The 18,251-nt window shown below is 44.6% G+C and overlaps 1 protein-coding gene across 3 annotated transcripts in view; it reads left to right on the top strand.

Moving 5' to 3' along the window:
• LOC119170753 (uncharacterized) overlaps nt 1-18,251 on the top strand; it is a 90,000-nt gene that overhangs the window by 51,175 nt on the left and 20,574 nt on the right. Inside the window, exon 1 of one of the 3 annotated variants that reach the window (XM_075890326.1) lies at nt 16,942-16,961. The exons of the other annotated variants lie outside the window; for them this stretch is intronic. Within the exon in view, the coding sequence (XP_075746441.1) occupies nt 16,959-16,961 (3 nt within the window). The 5' untranslated portion in view covers nt 16,942-16,958. Of the gene's footprint in view, nt 1-16,941; nt 16,962-18,251 lie in introns of those variants that run through there. 3 annotated transcript variants of the gene reach the window in all.

Genomic DNA, 18,251 nt, shown 5'->3' with positions numbered 1-18,251 from the left:
TAAGCCGGCAAATGCACATTCACTTATTTGTGGACAAAGCACACATAGATGACAATTTTGGGAGGATTATACAGCTTAGCGTGGCCTTCTCCTAGTGTCTTCGAATTGAGCTACAAAATAGCATAATTTACGTGCCCTTTTTACTGAACAGTAGACACTTATAGCTCTATACGAATACCGGCACAGACACAAAGGCTGACGAAGACGAGAGCGGAAACACACTTAGAACTCAAAAAGAGACTCCGGTTCGCTTGAACGGACATTCTGTACGCGCACGGTACGAGGCTGCGCGATAAAGCAACATGTGCTTGGGCGCCATTTCCCGCGAACAAAAACGACCACTAAGATTTGCCACAATTCAGGCCACCGCCGGTGTTCCGTATCATATACTTGCGCACCATTCCGGAAAATGCCCGCTTATACCTTTTTTTTCTCGGTCGCCTATATCACCCTCCAATGCGCTTTCTTCGGTCCTTTGATTTCTGAGTGGACTATAAGAGCTACAGAATGCGTGAGCCACCCAGCCATATCCGGCATCGAATGGGACTGACAACTGTCCGCACCGGAACAATGGCCACGTCCTCTCTCCGGCCCAGTAGATAATCGACAGAGTGCGTATATATAACTGTAGGTGCCCATATAGGACATGCCATTGTTTTCTACGGGGCAATACAAGGCGTCTTGTTCTCTGCTGAGCCTCGCCCAACACGGATTTATGTCAGCATGGTGGAATGCCATAGCACCGCTTGTCCAGTTGCACCGTTCCATGCAATGAATCCCAACAGAGTAGCTCTTCAAATTTAATAACTCAGTCTACCACGTTCAATGATAAGTACTCCTATACTTTACAATCACGAATTGTTTCATGGGAAACGCACTTTAGGGCAACTCTTATTTGCTGCGACCAGGAAAGGGAAGGCCTGTATTTTGTTCAACATGCAATTAAACATTGTCCCGAGAAGCTCTCCCGTATTTTGTAGAGTGATTATCTCGTTTCTTATCAAAAAGAACCAACTTTAGGCGTGTCCATATCTCTGCACCCCAACACGTCTTTTGCCTTTATAGTGAGTGGATGAATCGCGAATAACATTTCATGGCAAACGTAATGCTCCACTTCTTTCAACCTTTGCACACATTATAGTTCTCAGAACAAAGCACAGCAACTTTTCCTGCTTGCCTCTCAGCAGTCATTCGCTTGTCGTGATAATATACGGACTTTATTTCTCAAACACGCTGGTTCGCATATTGGAATTCCAGCCGGAATCAGTGGCTACTAAAGGAACTGTTTCAAATGATGTGAAACTGATCATCTGCGCTGCAGGCTTATTGACGTGCTTTGTTCTGCTAAACCCTTGCAAGAAGACCAAGTAGACAGATTATGAGGAGGAAAAAAAAAACTTCTTTGGAGCCTATTTCAAGCATGATTTCTTTCATTTTAGCAAACGGATGTTTTGTGTTAGCTTTTCGCTTCCAGGTACATAGATTCTTTCATTGCGGGCCCTTCTTATTTTCATCATTTTCTGCGTTAAATAGGTTGTCTCATTTTTCATCTTATAGATAACTTAAACGAGAAGTTGAAGGCAACACAGTAATTTCTTGTGTTATTTAACACACGATACTGCTTCAAGTCTACTGTGAAAACTTCGGAAAGCAATGCAATGTTCGTGCGTGTGCACGGGACGGGGGGTATACGGCGTTTTCTGCCTTCCTCATGTAGTGCGCTGTCGTAGGTGTCTCTTGTAAATGATCAGCTCTCCAGCTTTATTCCAGTTACATCAGGTGTCCCTCAGAGTTCCGTCCTTGGCCCCTTGTTATTTCTAATATATATTAATGACCTACCAACGAACCTAACTTGTAACATACGCATGTTTGCTGATGACTGCGTTTTGTACCACACAGTAACGAATGTATCTGATCAAATTAGCCTCCAAAGTGACATTAACCAAGTGCAGCGTTGGTGTGAACGGTGGCAAATGGAACTTAATCCTAACAAATGTAAACTTGTGTCGTTTCAGCGTCGCCATAACCCGCTCACCACTTCCTACGTAATCTCTAACACTCCTGTTCAACTTGTGCAATCCTACAAATACCTTGGCCTAACTTTGTGCAGTGACCTAACTTGGGCTGAGCACTTCCGGACTATCATCGCAGCTGCTAATCGTACTCTCGGCTTCCTAAAACGTCATCTGCGCAACACACCCCGCCATGTAAAATTATTAGCATGCCAGTCCCTCGTAAGAAGCAAGCTTGAATATGCATCGTCAATTTGGAGCCCACAACACGCGTATCTCATTGCTGCACTCGAATCACTTCAAAACCATGCTACTAGATTCATTCATTCCTCATATGCCTATCACATTAGCGTGTCATCTTTAAAAGAAGAAATTGGCCTGTCCCCTCTATCTTCCCGCCGCCGCATTGCCACCCTTTGCTTGTTTCATAAACTTTTTCACAGTCCACTTGCAATCGAACCTTACATTTCCCCCCCATTTCGCAGGTCATATCGCAATGGCCATGTCTTTCAAGTTGCCCGTCAACGTTCCCGCACCGTTACTTTTGCTGCCTCATTTTTTCTTCGTGCAGCAAAAGACTGGAATGACCTCCCCCACCATATTGCAGCAATCACCTGTCCATCAACATTTATGCATAGCGTCACAAGCAATTTTTCAAGCTAATTCATGGCTTTTTTTGTACGTTTTTTGTAACCCCACCCCTTATGTAATGTCCCCCTGGGGACCTTTAAGGTAATAAAATGAAATGAAATGAAATATCAGCTGGGTCCAGCTTAATAATAAACGCATGCTTTTGGGTGTAGTTTGAGAAGTGTACCTCACCGAGACAAAATAACACCACCCCCCCCCCCCCTCCCACACAAACACGTGTACTTTACCAATATATCACGTATGCAGCAGGCGTCCAGCTGATCGCCTCACACATCCTAACCCGCCTGGCCCCACGATGAACACCGTTTACGGTGTATGCAAAGCAAGCACCACCCCCCACCTTCCCTGAAACGTGGAAACAGAAACGGATATGTTTTACCTCGTCTACTAACTTCGACGTGGTGCTTTCTAGCCGCACGGCTTGAAGAAGGACAGTGATACGAATGGCCACATGTCAAACCCAAATGAGGTGTATCTGACGAGGGTCTGTAAGCGACTTACAGTGGATAGGAACTTGATAAAGACTGCCACATTTCTGACTCACTGCTAGGACTGCGCTGTGAGCATTTGTACGTTCAGCGTAGGCGACACTTCGCCCAAAACGTGTGGCTAAGCTCTTCTTCGCTTGTGTAGAAAGTGCAAAAGTAGACCAATCGCTTATGGCTTCATACTCATAGTGAGGGCGATCGGCTGACGTAAATGGGCTCTCGGGTGACGGATGGTGGATATAAAGCCTTTTGTAGGCTTCTCCAACAGAAGTAGACAGACGAACACGACAGATGTAGATTGAGTAGCAGCCGTGTGACAAGTTGACACTTGTGAGAATTCATCGACGTCCGACACAGCGAAGCAGTTCGGCATACAAACAAAGCGAAGATTTCGCATGCGACTTGACGTGCATCAGCCCCAATTTGCTTTTTGGCCCTCAGTCAATGATGTCCTCATCGCTCCGTTCTTTCCGGGCCGATATCTGCCCTGTGAAGTGAGCGACAGAAGACAAAGAGACCAGAGGGTCGTGGAGGTTTGCGGTGTAGAATACCGCGCCCATCCCCGGAGTTGCAGGCTTGTCAGGTGACGATGATCGAGCGCACGGTTACGCAAAACTATGCGTGCGACGCGCCCTGTGGTGCATCTTCCGGAAGAAGGCACTCGGCTTTGTGCCAGACGCCCTCTCACGCGCACGCGTCAAGTTGCACTTGCTCTATAGCCACGTACGCCTGTACATTCGTTGGACCTCATTGGCTCTCTCTGCCGCTTCCGATATGATCATAGGAGATCGCTGCAATCTTGAAGAAGGAGTGACGGAAGGCGATGCGTTTGTTTCGCCTGTAATAAACCCGACTTGAATACGTGACCAGTCCTCATTTCCGAGCCGACGCAATCGATCAAACGCAGTTCTTGCACTTCGTTAGCCGGCAAAAAAAAACTGCTGCCACAGGTAATAAGGAGTCACATGTGAAAAAACAATAAGAACAATCGAAACATCACTACTTGGGAGGTGCTCATAATATATAGCATCCTAGAATAGAAGGCTTGAAGCAGAATGGGTGGACTATTGGGTGCAGGTTGTTGCTTCAAGACACATGACGATGCTTCTAACTTGCAGACTTCACTTCACTTCACTTCACTTTATTACCTTAAAGACCCCTAGAGGGGTATTACATAAGGGGTATTACATAAGACTTCGACGAAGAAGTGTTTTTTGCAATCGCCGGCAAAAAAAAACAGTAAATAGCCTAACTCTGGATGAAACCATAGATATGAGAAATCACCGAGACGAACTGACAGAGAAAATGGAGTCATACGCACAGAAAAAAAGAAAGTGGAAGAAAAAGAAGGCACGTAATGCTCCCAGATTATATATTGCACGACATTCGCTTTCTCTTCATTTGAAATTACACGCGGATTATGGTAAAACGTACCCTTCATATGTCCGGTTATTAAAAAAATTAAGACAAAGTGCTGCATGATGAAACAAAGACCAATAATAAACGACTAAACTCTGTCACAGACAGCAACCCAGCAGCTGCAGGTGACTTTTTCAATGTTCTGTTACCAACTCTGTTTTTGGCTCTGACGAGAGTGCCATAATACGCAAAGAGAGTCCACCTGTTCCGGTAATGTCCGCGACAGGTTATAACTCGTGAAAAAAAGAGACAAAGGCTCCTTCCGCCCTTTTTTTGTTAAAATGAACCCAGAACTTACGCGTAGTTCCACATTTCCAGGTTATTCAAGTGGTTTGGGAGTACATTGCCTGTGTTTGTATATTGAATATACATTTCCAGTGCCCATATGAGCACTGATGGGTGCATTAGGTCATTGTGCTTAAATATACAACGCAACGCAAACAACGGAGCAAGTGAAGGGCGACTTTTGACCACGTCTTTTATTGTACTGTTATATACTTAAACACATAAACACAGCACATGATGTATTGCGGCAGAATATTCATAAATGGCGCCTTGTGGAGTGATGCGGCAAAAAAAAGATTTACTTGAAAACAAACACACAAAAAACGAACGTTGATTCAGTAAACGTATACAGCGGCAAAGCTCATGAAGTGATCGAGATCTTTTGTGACATGAGATGAAGCAATAGTGCGTTGTTTTGTGACGACAGACTTCCGCAACACATTTGCGACACTCTGTGTCGAACGCCTTTTCATTTTTGAGCCTGTCGTGCAATGAACCACGAATTTTTTTGTTTTGTTCGATGGTAATAATACATCAGAACGCTCTTTTTCTGTACGGGTGAGTTTGCTACCTGGTGACATTGCGCAAGAAAGCGAGTGGCCCTTCGTAGAGGTTGAACAAGTTTGCCGTTTTTACTTTTATATCTAATGGTGTTAACACTACGCTCAAGGGCAAAGTAGATGCATACACAATTTGCGAGACTGAAAATGAGCTTATGCTGGTTTTTTTAGCATTTAGGTTGTTTTCTTACACTTGAGTATTCTTGATGCTTTGAGATTGAAAAGCAATACTCATACTAATATAAACACATGGCGACTTTTTGTAATTTCTAGTTCCTCAGTATACCTACCCGTTTGTGAATGAAACGTTTCTTTTGTGTATGAAGTTAGTTTCTAACAACGATACATAACTAAAAAGAAATAATTAATCGATGACATGGCCAACTTTTTTCATGCGTCTACTAACGAGATGTAAATGTCTAATAATTTGTGCTATATATTAACGCGAATTACGTCGGCTGATATCAATTTATAAACTAATAACCGCGAAGACGCACCCGCTCATGGCGTGCTCAGATCTGGGCCTATGGCCACCTGTCAAATTAGTTCCTCGTCTCGTTACGCCGAGCCGTGAGAACCGTCTCGAATTCCTTCCGTTTCGCGCCTTCTTCAGCAACAGCCGGTGGCTTGCAACACCGCTCCGCTCCGGTGCGAAATAATTACGCGCGGCTTTCCATCCGTCGGGTATCGCAGGCACTGGAACGTTGGAAGCGAGCCTAGCGCGTGCACACGTCTCCCGATAAGGAATGCCGGAGCGGGATTTCATTAACGAACGGGCTAGGTGAAATGGGCAGTGGAAAGCGGTGGCGCCGATATTCGCGCGGCTCCTTTCGGTCACTTTCTCAGAGAAGGGAAACACGCGTCTGTCGTTAGAGAAGTAACGTGCAAGGACGTGAATATTAAGCTCAATTTCCATCTTGTTTTGTTGCAGAAGTCAAAGGTAATGTAAATTTCTTGAGGCTTCTCCCGAATAAAAAACTCTCGCAAGCATGTGCGAGTAAAGAGGGCTTTGGTGACCGTGCACGATAAAAAAAAAAAATCATATAAAGGAATATCCCGAACGATGTACCATGGATGTGTTAGAGTATTGGGTGCATGGGTCCATGTTGAAAATTGTGTTCGTCCGAAGCATAGAAGACGACGGGAAAGAAAACATACATGCGACCGGTCGAATGTGGACGGTACGTTTGCGACCTATTTGTTCGCCATGTTGAGACGGCTTAGCTCAGACACCTCTGCTAAACCCGGCAGAAGTGTTTTTTCTCACTGTGCGAACATCTTTCATGCCCGAACTGTGTGTGGATGATTACGAATATTATAATATTGTATATGTATGGTAAAAGCCTACAATCTGGGGGGGGGGGGGGGGGGGCAAGGAACCCGGTACCCCTGCCAGTTTTACGGAGGGGCTCAACACCACCCTTTCCCCATCCACCGGCAAGTCAATCGTAGTACTGTGGGAGCCATCAGAGAAAACACTGGAGTTGAATTTAGAGTGTCGTCGCCCTGCGATACCCCCCCCCCTCCCTCTCCATCTTTTTCAATGAAGGGAGAATTTAAACCGTGTGCAGGGCTCTTTCTTGTAAAAATAAAAACTCAGTTTCAAGTTAGTCATTGTTATTGTTTTCACGTTCTTGTGTACTTGCGGGTCGTTTTCTGCGTTAGTTTACGAACTTATAAACCAAGCTTGACGAAATCACAAACATGTAAAAATGGTAGCTTACTTATTACGTCGGCAAGAGACAGTCGCGGTGTTCGCTCAAGTGCCCTTTTTCACAATAGCTGGTGTCATTCGGTACTGATCACCCTTCTGATTAAAAAAAATATATACTAAGTTGACTGGCTTTCCCAAAGTATTTGTAGTAGGGTGCTATATAATAATTGGGCTGACGCAGATACAGGGTGTAGTAGGCGTGTGTTATTTTACTAAATTGTAATGAGAGAGGGCAACCGGCAATAAACAAGGCAACCAACGCTTATAAAGGTGCCGTGACACCATGTGAGTAAATACGGCAGGCCTCACAAATTTTAGTACATTTTTTTCCAGTACTGATGATTGTAGTAAGCATTATTGCGCCTAGATTTTAGTATTATGCCATAGTTTGTATGCGTTATGCTTCCCAATAATACAGTTACTTTGTTCCCACCTTTAAGGTCCGATATGTTTTAGTTTTACGGATGCTTCAAAATCAAACCAGCTGGTAGGAGTCAGTAACAATATGAAACTGAAGTATTATATACATCAAAGAAAGTAGTACAAATTTTCGACAACGGAACGAACGAGGAACAGTAAGCGTTTCAGACTTGCTGTTATTTATTTGATATCGTAGAAATTTCATGCTAACTACTGTTGTGGGTCCAACACTTTTGTTTCCTGCGCATGCCGTGAATCTACTAAGCACTAATAAAATAGGCAGGAAACGAAGGGAGAAAAAAGAAAGGCAAAAGGCATGGAGGCTAACCAGAAATGCGTCCAGTTGGCTACTCTATCCCGGGGTTTTGTACAAGTTGTATAAAGGTATAGAAGACAGAGAGTGAGAAAGCCGGATTAGCTAACATTATATTGGAAAGCTGCATTGAAGCATTTATGTGTGCGTGGATGACCTGCCCTTACTTATCAGTCTGAACAAAGCGTCCGGTATGGACGGGCGTGGCGTAAGAAAAATTAGGCCGAAGTAATTTATGGCGTTCTAAGTTTATTGAGGTGCTTCGTTTGTAGTACAGAGGCGAACGTCTTTTGTGTTGCCACTTTTGTCAGTTTTTTTATTATGCCCGACTCGTTGAGTGCCTCTCTCGCTGTGTCGCGTGCGTTGTGAAACATAACGTGTAACACGTTCACACCCACGTGACAACTCTGCCGGAAACGTCCTATATAGAAAGCTGCACGCGCGCACGGTTCGTGCATAAATTTTTGATCGCTCGCAGCCGGAAATACAAGCTATATTGTTTCGGTGGTACACATGGTCGTTCATTGCCCTCTCCTTAGTTCGAGCGATGGCGCGCATGCGCAATTTTAGAGCGGTTTCCAGCTCACCGCAAGAGCAAACATCCACCTCCGCGCTTCACTTCCGCAGTTGTGGGGTACTTGAAACTCGGCTATGTGCGGCGTCATAAACATATCGCACAACACCGACAGCACAGTGCAGCATCGCGTCGAAGCCGACAGGTTCCGTTTTACAGCCGTGTAATATGCTGTACCACGTATTCTGTGAACAAAGAGCATTAGCGCGAGTAATAAAGTATGAGGCATAAGAAAACATGCTATATGATTTCTCGCATGTGATGCCAAAACACTTTAGCGCTATATAGCTGTTTCGAAGTCTCAAAAATACAGTTAACCCTGGTGTATCGACAATCTTAAGAAGTGCTTACGGACGAAAAGTTTTGTAAATCAATGCGATTTCATTTTTACACTTATTTTTGAATATCTCCGTCCAACCCCGCACAGTGGCTTATACAGCGGTGCGGGGACACCCACTTGTCCAGCACTTTAAGAGTTAGTTTCTATGGTGAGCAGATTTAGGTTATCGTTAACGCATGCTGGTCAAAATTTTCGCAGCCTTCCAGTACGGCAACTATCATAGTATGGTTCTGGGTCGCAAAAACCCACATAAATATTAGTATGGTAGTGGCCAACACTATAGCGTGAGCGGATTTCGTGAATATCCCTTCGGGAGCCCAAGCTATCTCTGTACACGCCGAAGCCCCAGTAGCTCGTTGTACTGTACTTAAATATGCTTAACCGAAAACTTGATTACATGTAAGCAGCGGTGAGGATTTGGTTCTTACTTAGATGTAGAAACAATGCAAATATACAGACACAGATGGAAGTCCACAAGGCACTGAACCTATAGTACGAACCACCAACTAGCCTATTTTTCGCTTCTGGTGAGAATCTAGATTTGCATATGGCAGAACGTGTAGCATTATAAGGGCTTTACAAATAAAATGCCTCATCAGAATTGAACATATTCTTCATAGCGATGCATAACGCGAAGCTATAAGGAAGCAAGGAGTAATTTTCTTCACATACGCGCCATATTACGCCGATGGCATCCACTCAATCTCCATAAGTTGTTCTATCTGCAGTGTTCGAATGATTGCTCGCGATTTCCCCAAATAATAGTGTGCCACGTTGTTAGCTGGGTAAGCTTCCGGATTCATATTATGACGCGCTCTAAAACATTTGTTTTGATACAACCACTAAGCCTAAATCATATGCACCGCGTGTGTGCATTACGCGGGGTCAGCAATACGCCGCTATAGGTTGGCCGGCAGCCACTCTCTCCGAACCGTCACCACCGCTAAAGCAAGAACTCCTCGACTGAAGCCTAAGTGCTCGCTCTGAAATTTCCATACGCAGACTTCGTGGACTACGACCAGCAGAATGAAGGCAGTGCTTTCCCCTACAGAGTAATAATTGAAGTTGCAGTCACGGAAGTGAACTATTAAGGCTATTGGGAAAACATAAGAGAGATAGTATTTGAATAATATCCTGTAATATTGGGCTCATTTGCTTCACACTTATGCGTGAAGTGATTACGTGGGGATTATAAAAAAGGGAGACGCTAATAAAAAGCACAAAATAAAGCATAAGTATACAGAGAGTGTGTAATGTTATGCCAGTCATCTCTGCCACATAAACAATAATCATTTCCTGTAGGGAGAAATGCAGGCGCAGCAGAATTTGTAGCATACTACGTAGGTATACCTACGTAGTATGTATTCCAGCTCTACATTGTGTGGAGACGAAAATGACCACGTAAAAAAAAGATGACACTCAATGCAGTAAAACTTCAGTTCTCCTGTGTCTACTTCTAGAGGTATGTTGCAAATTCTGTAGAAAGTCTGCTGATGTTTTCCTGGCATCATCATTTGCACATCTTTGAGCTGTGTGGTGCCATTTGCACGCCGTATCTGACATTTCTTGCCGCAGTATGGTTAGAGCTACATTTGAAAGCAATAGTTTCCAACACCCTCCGCGAGGCTGTTATTATATTTGGTACACTTTACAGGAACTCTAGTTTCCAAACAAACCAAGTGAATCCACTATAAAAAGCTGTGTTCAGTTTAAGCGTAACAAGCCGTATTATGCCGTAATATGCAATTGAAAAAATGTGCACGAAATAGAAATTGTTCATCTCTACTAGCACTCGGATACAAAAAGACCAAAACTCAGCGGACGTAAGCGTTTTCCAGCTTGGACGTTTTATTCGTCGTGACAACACTGCCGCAAAAATTTTTTACGTATGGTGCACCTTTTACTGTATACGTATACTGGTGCGCTTCAAGAGAACCACTGACACCACATCAAGAAACTTTCCTTTTCAACCAGTGGTCTTCCTGTTCAGAAAGTGCCTGTAAACCAGAGGCTGCATTCACTGACAGTCCTTTGATTATTATGCGTAGTTTAACGTCCCCAAACCACCATATATTTATGAGAGACGCCCTAGTGGAGCACTCCAAAAATTTAACGTGCGCCCCGCCTAAATCTGAGCACGCAGGCCTACAGCATTTTCGCCTCCTCGGAAAATGCAGTGACCTGCGGGTCAGCAGCCGAGTACCTTAGCCACGTTTTAGATAGTTCCTGCCTTACGTCATGCGCAATAAAAAAATCGGTGATGCTTTTTATCACTGCAATCGCCTACTCAACTGTGTCAATAAGAACACGCGGCCAATATCGGCGAACAAAAGTCAGCCACGGACTACAAAAAAAAAAGCAAAAAACAGCTGCAAAATACCGCCGCTGAATTCAGCAGAGGCGTTTAAATATACTGAAATATTGGCAGCAAAAACTAACTGGGTGCAGAAAAAGGGTTCGGTACATACGGTCCTTTTTCAAAGAACTCATTTCAAGCCCACCTACTCTCTCCGCCTTGCATTTTTCCCTTTTATTTGTATGCTTGTCCTGCCACTACAGCCACGAATATTTCTCTACAACTGCCCGCTACTTCTGTATACCTGCCACCTCGGTGCCGTACCGCTGCTCACGTTTAGGATTGTCGTTATGGCAATCAAACGTACTCTGATTGTTGTCTCGCCCATTTTCCACGCCTGAAAGCTCGCGTCCACGCAAAACCCAACACTCCTACATAGGCTGTGACAATAGTTCACGTCCAGCGGCTCGCTCACCTGAATCAATCGACCGTAAGCAGCCACGCAACCGATTTCGAGCCACCTTTCTTCAGCCACGCGCCTTCTGTTGGGCGCGCACGCAGCCACGCGGAAGGGTTACGCCAGCATTTCCTAAATAGAGCGACCTGCCGGGCGACTAATTGAAAGGCACGATTCGTGCCCGGGCTGTTATCTGGCTCCAAAAGAACGTTGGCGCGTCACGAGCCAATGGCGCCGCGTCTTTTCAACGCCAACGGCTGCAACTCAGAACAAGTGTTTAATGCGACGGGAGTCCGTGACCGGAAGGGCAGGGGTACCAACGTGAAGCTTCCAGGCGAAGCAGCCTCGTGGGCCAATGCTCGAAACGACACTCTCACGTGTCGTGTAGGGGCGGTGGTGGAAAGCAGCGTATTCATTTATGTAATTTCTTGGTCATACAAAGAAGCCTAGAACATCACATAGCTTTGATTCAAGCAATGTTCACATTTGATTAAAAACGAATAAAACCATCTTAGAAAAGCTCGGTGCCCCTGGGTATGGCTCTGTCTGCTCTTCTTCCCTTGCATAATATTTTCCATCATAAAGTTGTCAATAAATATAAAGCAATGTGAAATTAACGGAAATGCTTACGCCTAAGAACCAAAGTGCCCATGTAGGAGTCTTAAGCCAAGACTTTTTTGGGACTGAGCTGCTTTCGTGCCGTACATCGAAACTATATGTTTTTCTTCTATTTTACGATTCACTTTACTCTAAACATACGAGTCTATAGCAGGCCGATGCAAGACATATCCCAGCAAATCTTCAAGTGCACGAAATAGAAAGCATAAAAAATAATCGCACCATTTCCCCCCCCCCCAGAAAAAAGCAAGGAAGAAAGAAAAAAAAACAGCGAAATCTCGTTGCGGAGAAACATCTCTAGAATCTACATTTTTCGCGATGCCATGGTGCATGAGATCTTCCTCGAGCAGGCAATCCGCAAAACACCTTCTGGCCTCGGAGGCTTTCGTTCTAGCAATACTGGTTCTCCCTGCCCCTATCACTACCCTATACTGAAACAACAAAGCGCTGAACAGGAAAGTGTAGATTATAAACGATCTGTCGGACAGCCTTCAATCACTCTTCAGCTAGTGAGAAGGTCTTGGTCACTATGTAACTAAAAAAGATACGTGTCTGCTCACTTGCATGCGACATTCTATTCTCATGACCAAGTTTCTTCCTTTCCACAAGTATTAACTTCAACAAGTGTTTGCCGTCGTCGTCGTCACAGTCTATTTATGTGCGATGCAGCCGAAATAAATGCTGGGGTTAAACGTCACAAAACCAACATTTCACTGTAAGAGAAGTGGAGGGCTCCGGCAATGTCGAACACCTGGGGTTTTTCAACAAGCACCTAGATCTATGCACAGAGGCGTCTAGCATTTTTGCCCACATCGAAAATGGGACCGCCGCGGCCGGGATTCAATCCCGCGACCTGCGGGTAAGCAGCCGCGTGCCTTCCACTAAACCAGCATGGCAGGTAATAAAGCAGGAAGGCATCCCCAATGATCTTTGACCAACTCCGGTCGTACGTGAGCTGGTTACCTCCGTTTTGCACCTCCAAATATTTGTGTTTTTTCATCACTCCGCGCTACACTTAGCCATGCTCCCTCGCTCTTCCCGTTTCTTGGTATTCGTCCTGGCGCTCTAGCTGGCCATATCTATCTGTTCTTGTAGTGACGAAACCTGTTAAAATACTTTTTTTCTCATAATATTAATAAACAGGCAAGGAAACTCACTCATTAGTAGACTCACTCAGTCTATGATGGGTTTGCGTCCGAGTGAGTACGGGTGAGTAACGTTTTGATGAATTTGAGTCTGAGTAAGTGTGGTTGAAGAAATTTTCATGAGTGTGAGTCCGAGCGAGTTCAAAGCGCGAAAGATATTTCATGAGTGAGTCGCAGTGAGCTCCACAATTTTCGCCGACCTATGATACCAGGACATCGGCTACTCCTGCTCGCTCTCCGATCTCTTTCACGATCTTCCCTTCTCTCTCCCACCTTTATACTCGCTTCTCCTAACATCCAGTGTCGGGTAGCCAACCGGAAGTCTTTCTGGTTAATCTACCTGCCTTCTTGTTCCGTTTTCTTTCTTCCTTCCTGTCGTATATTCCTATCTCGTTGTGTTGCAGGAGGAGGAATCGCTACGCTACTATCTCTTACACAACCGGTGGAAATAAACAAAAATAATAGCATTAATTGCTCCAGTTGAACATCCAAAAACCACGATGTCATTATCATAAATATCGTAGGGCAGAGCTATGGAAAGTACGACCCCCTGGAGTTCTACAACGCCCACCTAAATCTAGGTACACGGGCCTCAAGCGTTTTCACGTTCATCGATATGGGATGGCCGCTAAGGGGATTCGATCTCGAGACCTCCACGTAAGTAGGCGAGCCCCATAACCACATATTGTCATGATAGATTGGCTGAAATAAATTAGCGTAAAGAACAAAAATACAAGCAACACAACGAAGGAAACGCGCTTGTCATCCCACTCATTCTTTCGTCACTCGTCGTTGTATTCTATGCGGTGATTTATCCCAGTCATTACTTAGTGTTACGTCATCACATGTCCGATGTTTGTTAGGAAAGCGTCAAGAGAGCATTTTAAAACATTCTTGCATGTTCTAAAGTTGCGCCACTTTCATCGCGAATTGACCGGCTTTCAACTGCTCGACGTTGAAAGCACGCAGGCGCACCCCACTTTTCTCACTAAAAGCTCGTGCGCTCGTACACACCCTCTGATGCACGATGTGATACGGGGCGCGCGCTCCAGTGAAGTTCAGCCCTGACTACCGGTTTCATGCAGCTGCATGTGACTGGTTCCTAAGAGGCGTGGAATGCGAGGGGACAAAAAATAAGCCAGAGATATGAGTAGAGCGAGTGAACAGAGAGAGTAAGCAAATAAAGAAAGCGGAAAAAGTATGAAGTCAGACATAGCATGAAATCAAGGCCCACCCCATGGGGGAGACGCAGACGACACGCGCAAGAAAAGCGAAAAGGCGTCAAAATGTGCCGGCCGGCGCCACGCGATGGAATTTCTCGCGTTTATTTCTCGTCCGACAACGAGGGTACGTTCAAGGGCGACTGCTCGCGACCACACCCACGGTCGAGATGCCCTTTAGACACTGCTGGCAGTTTAGCTGCTTGAATCCCGCCAGCTTCCAGAGTAGCCTGATGACGTGAAAGTTCTGCCATTGGCCTTCGTGTTTCTTAGTTATGTAGAAATCGTTGCCGTGTGCGATGGACGAAAGCATCGGAGAGTGAAATGCAGCCGCATCGGTGGGCGCTTCGTGCACGAGGTAAAAAATCAATGAAACAAATTTACGAGTGCTCCTCTCAAAGTATACACGATTATGATCCGCGTTTTCACAGGCGGGCTGTCTCGGTCTGCCCTGTTCGGTCGTCACGCTAGTAATAGTAGTAGTAATTGTAGCAGCAGCATCATGATTAGTAGTAGTAGTCGTAGTAGTAGCAGTAATAGTATGGTATGCGTCACGCATATCACGCGACCCTATGGGGATGAGAAGTAAATAAAACTAAAATGAACTTGATGACGACGATAGCGATCAGAATAATCATGATTATGCTGAATGATGATTATTATGCACGTGATTTTACGAGGAGTCAGTTACATAGAGCAGCGTGACTCGCAATGATCTTGTAGTAGGTGTGGTCGCAGGATCAAATACCGGCTGCGCCGGCAGCATTTTCGGCAGAGACCGAAATGCCTGAGCCCTGTGTACTTTGACTTTGGTGCACGTTAAGGAAAACCAGGTGGTGGAAATTTCTGGAACCTTTCACTATGACATCCGTCATAATTATATGGTGATTTTGGGACGTGTTAAACTCCGAGAATTTGCCTTTGACAAATATAGGTCCTTCTATGCTAACGTCGGCCAGCTTGCCTGAGGCAATACAATTGTCCACGCTGATTATACCACTACGTGTTTCCAGACGCTTGCGCTTGGCTTCCTTAACTCGCATCTCATCGGTGGTACCTGCGCGCCGTCTGCATAGTGCGCAAACGAGTGCCTCTCTGTCTCCTGGATAGTCACCGTACGTGGCGAATCGTTGGTGGGTAATGGACGGAGCCGAGCGGCAGGTGCGTTGAAGACGCTTGCGCTCGGCTTCATTGGTTCGCGTCTCGTCGGTATTACCCACGCGCCGTTAGCATTCTCGAACATGATCGGACGCATGGATGCATGCACAGACGGATGGACGGGTGGACGCTTCGTCTTACTCAACATCATTCACCCTGTTAATATGCTGTGTTTTTTTCTTCTTCAAAACACAACGTTGCTTTACAACAGTGATTCAAATTCATTACTTAGAGAGTCCCTCTCATGACTCGTTACTGTCTTACATACCTCTTGTTTTCACTTTCCTATCTATTTTTCCAGTAATACTAACAATTCACCCTCACCAATTGTAGGGTGATTGTCCGGGTACACCTAGGCCACTAATTGTAGGGTGGCTATCCGGGTACACCTAGAAAGAGTATTGTTACCCGTATCGCAGCAGGGAGGTTGACCCAACACATAGAGTTCACTCCGGGCTGCTACCCTATCTGGAAAAGAGGGATGGGAGACAACTGTAGCGATAAATGACAAATAAAAGACGCATCTGACAATGGTCTCTCATCAATCGACGTGATTAGAGTGTCAGCTTTTGTCGTACTTGCAAATTCCCTAGGCACACGAAAAATACGCGTTAGAGTGCTTTTCTTTAAAAAAAACAAGAAAAAAAAAACAAAATGCATCAATCTGTAATAAAGCTACAGATCGTCGAGAAGCAGCAAATTATTTGCTGTTCCTGATGAGAGCGTGCTGTCAACTTCGAATCACCTGTAACAATAATGGGCAGTTATATTTGTGCGAGAAAACAACTAGGTGGTTCGCGATTGCCGGAGGACGTGGTAAACGAATTCAGGTTAGCGCAGTCCGGTTCCGCGCCAAAAAAGGCTGCGGAATCACCGACTCTCAAGGCACGCCCGTCCGGTCTTCTTGGCACGCCGTTATCGCAATCATCTGTACAACGCGGCGACCTTCCCAGTGACCTACACGGCGAGACAAAGGAGAAATCGCGCTACGAAATTTCAGGTTTTTCTTGGTCGAGGCACGCGCCGGGAACGAATGGCGCCTCACTGAGGGAAAAAATAGCAAGAAAGAAGAAGGGGAAGAAAAATAACAGTCTGCGTATCAGTTGAGTAAGGGTGAACAGTGACAGCAAAGCAACCTGTTTGCGGATAATGATTAGTTGGAATCAAGTTACACCGGCCGCTCTTTCAGCACTTGCCGGCTACATTGTCCGGGTTGGTCTCAAGCGAGAACCTTATTTCCAGTTGTCCGCAAGATGGATGCGACTGCAAAAAATAGGTCGCTCATACTATGGCATGTACAATTTCACGTAACACGCATACGCGCTATCGAGGGTGGATTAGCGATGGTGAGAAAAAAAAACTAATTTAATGTCCAGGCAGCAAGAAGTGCGAGAATCGAGTTTCCGGGTGTCCACTATCCAGGTATATGTATCAACCTATTACGTTTTTGTATAAAAAGAGTTAATTTTCTTATTGGTATAAGGCGGTGGGACAAAGTGAAAACCATCACAAGAATGGTTTATTGTCTTGTCGTGAGAGGAAATAATGACAACGAAAGTAGTGTTCATTGGCGTCATGCGCATTATATAATTTATATTATCACCACCCTTTCGAACCACCCTTTTTTCTTTCACATAAAATCCTTCCCGCCACCTACATGTTTTATAGATGTCCACGTACACCTGTTCTACACATATACAGATGCACAGAACTCTAGCCACGAGAGATTCGGCTATATGTATTTGTCTGTTTGCATGAAATCGTACTATGTAAACCTAATTTACTTTATTGTAATGTACATTACACGAACGCACCTCAAGAGTTTGGCTTTGTCACATAACATTTATCCGGTGTGTGAAGCACTCTTTTGGTTGAAGGCTGGTTGTGACACGTTAGTGTTACTTGGTTTATTTTGTTGTGAGTAAAATTTGATAATATGAATTGAGGTAAGCTTAAAAAACCGCGAAAACACATGATGAAGCCGCAGCAAAAAATATTTATAATACTGTAGAAAACCAAATATTTGATTCTATAGATTATTTTTCCTGGGCCTCGCAAGCTTACCGGGACACTTTTCGCCAAGGTAAAGCATGAATTTTGTAAATTTTGTATCTGGATATTAAACTTCCTCACAACTTTATCGAAAGTTTTATTTTTTGCGTGTGTTTTAAAAATGTCGAACGCAAACCCTAAAAAGAGTTTGCTTTGCTGCACTACAGTAAAAGCATGCAGTGAAGCTTCAAAGTTTTGTCATGGCAAAGAGTTTTTTTAGGGTAATGCTCGTTATCTCAGAAATACCATGAGATGTTTATTCCCTTCAGTTGGGTCGGTGATAAAATAAATTGCTCAATTACGTATGTAAACATTTATTGCTAAGGAAAGGGCCCATGGGCTGCGGTGAATTTTCAGAAGAATCTATGTATAGCGACATTTCATTCTGAATAAGTATTTTTCCGTGCTATATACATGTATTATATTTCAGCTCTTCTTGGGAAAGTTCGCGATTTCAGTACCGTGAAATAAATTGTAGCGAACACAGTTGTTTGAATGATTACTTTAGTGACCTTTAGCGTAAGTCACA

Source organism: Rhipicephalus microplus, chromosome 3 (assembly GCF_043290135.1).
Source record: "Rhipicephalus microplus isolate Deutch F79 chromosome 3, USDA_Rmic, whole genome shotgun sequence".
Lineage (NCBI taxonomy): Eukaryota > Metazoa > Arthropoda > Arachnida > Ixodida > Ixodidae > Rhipicephalus > Rhipicephalus microplus.
This window is presented reverse-complemented; position numbering and strand designations above follow the sequence as displayed.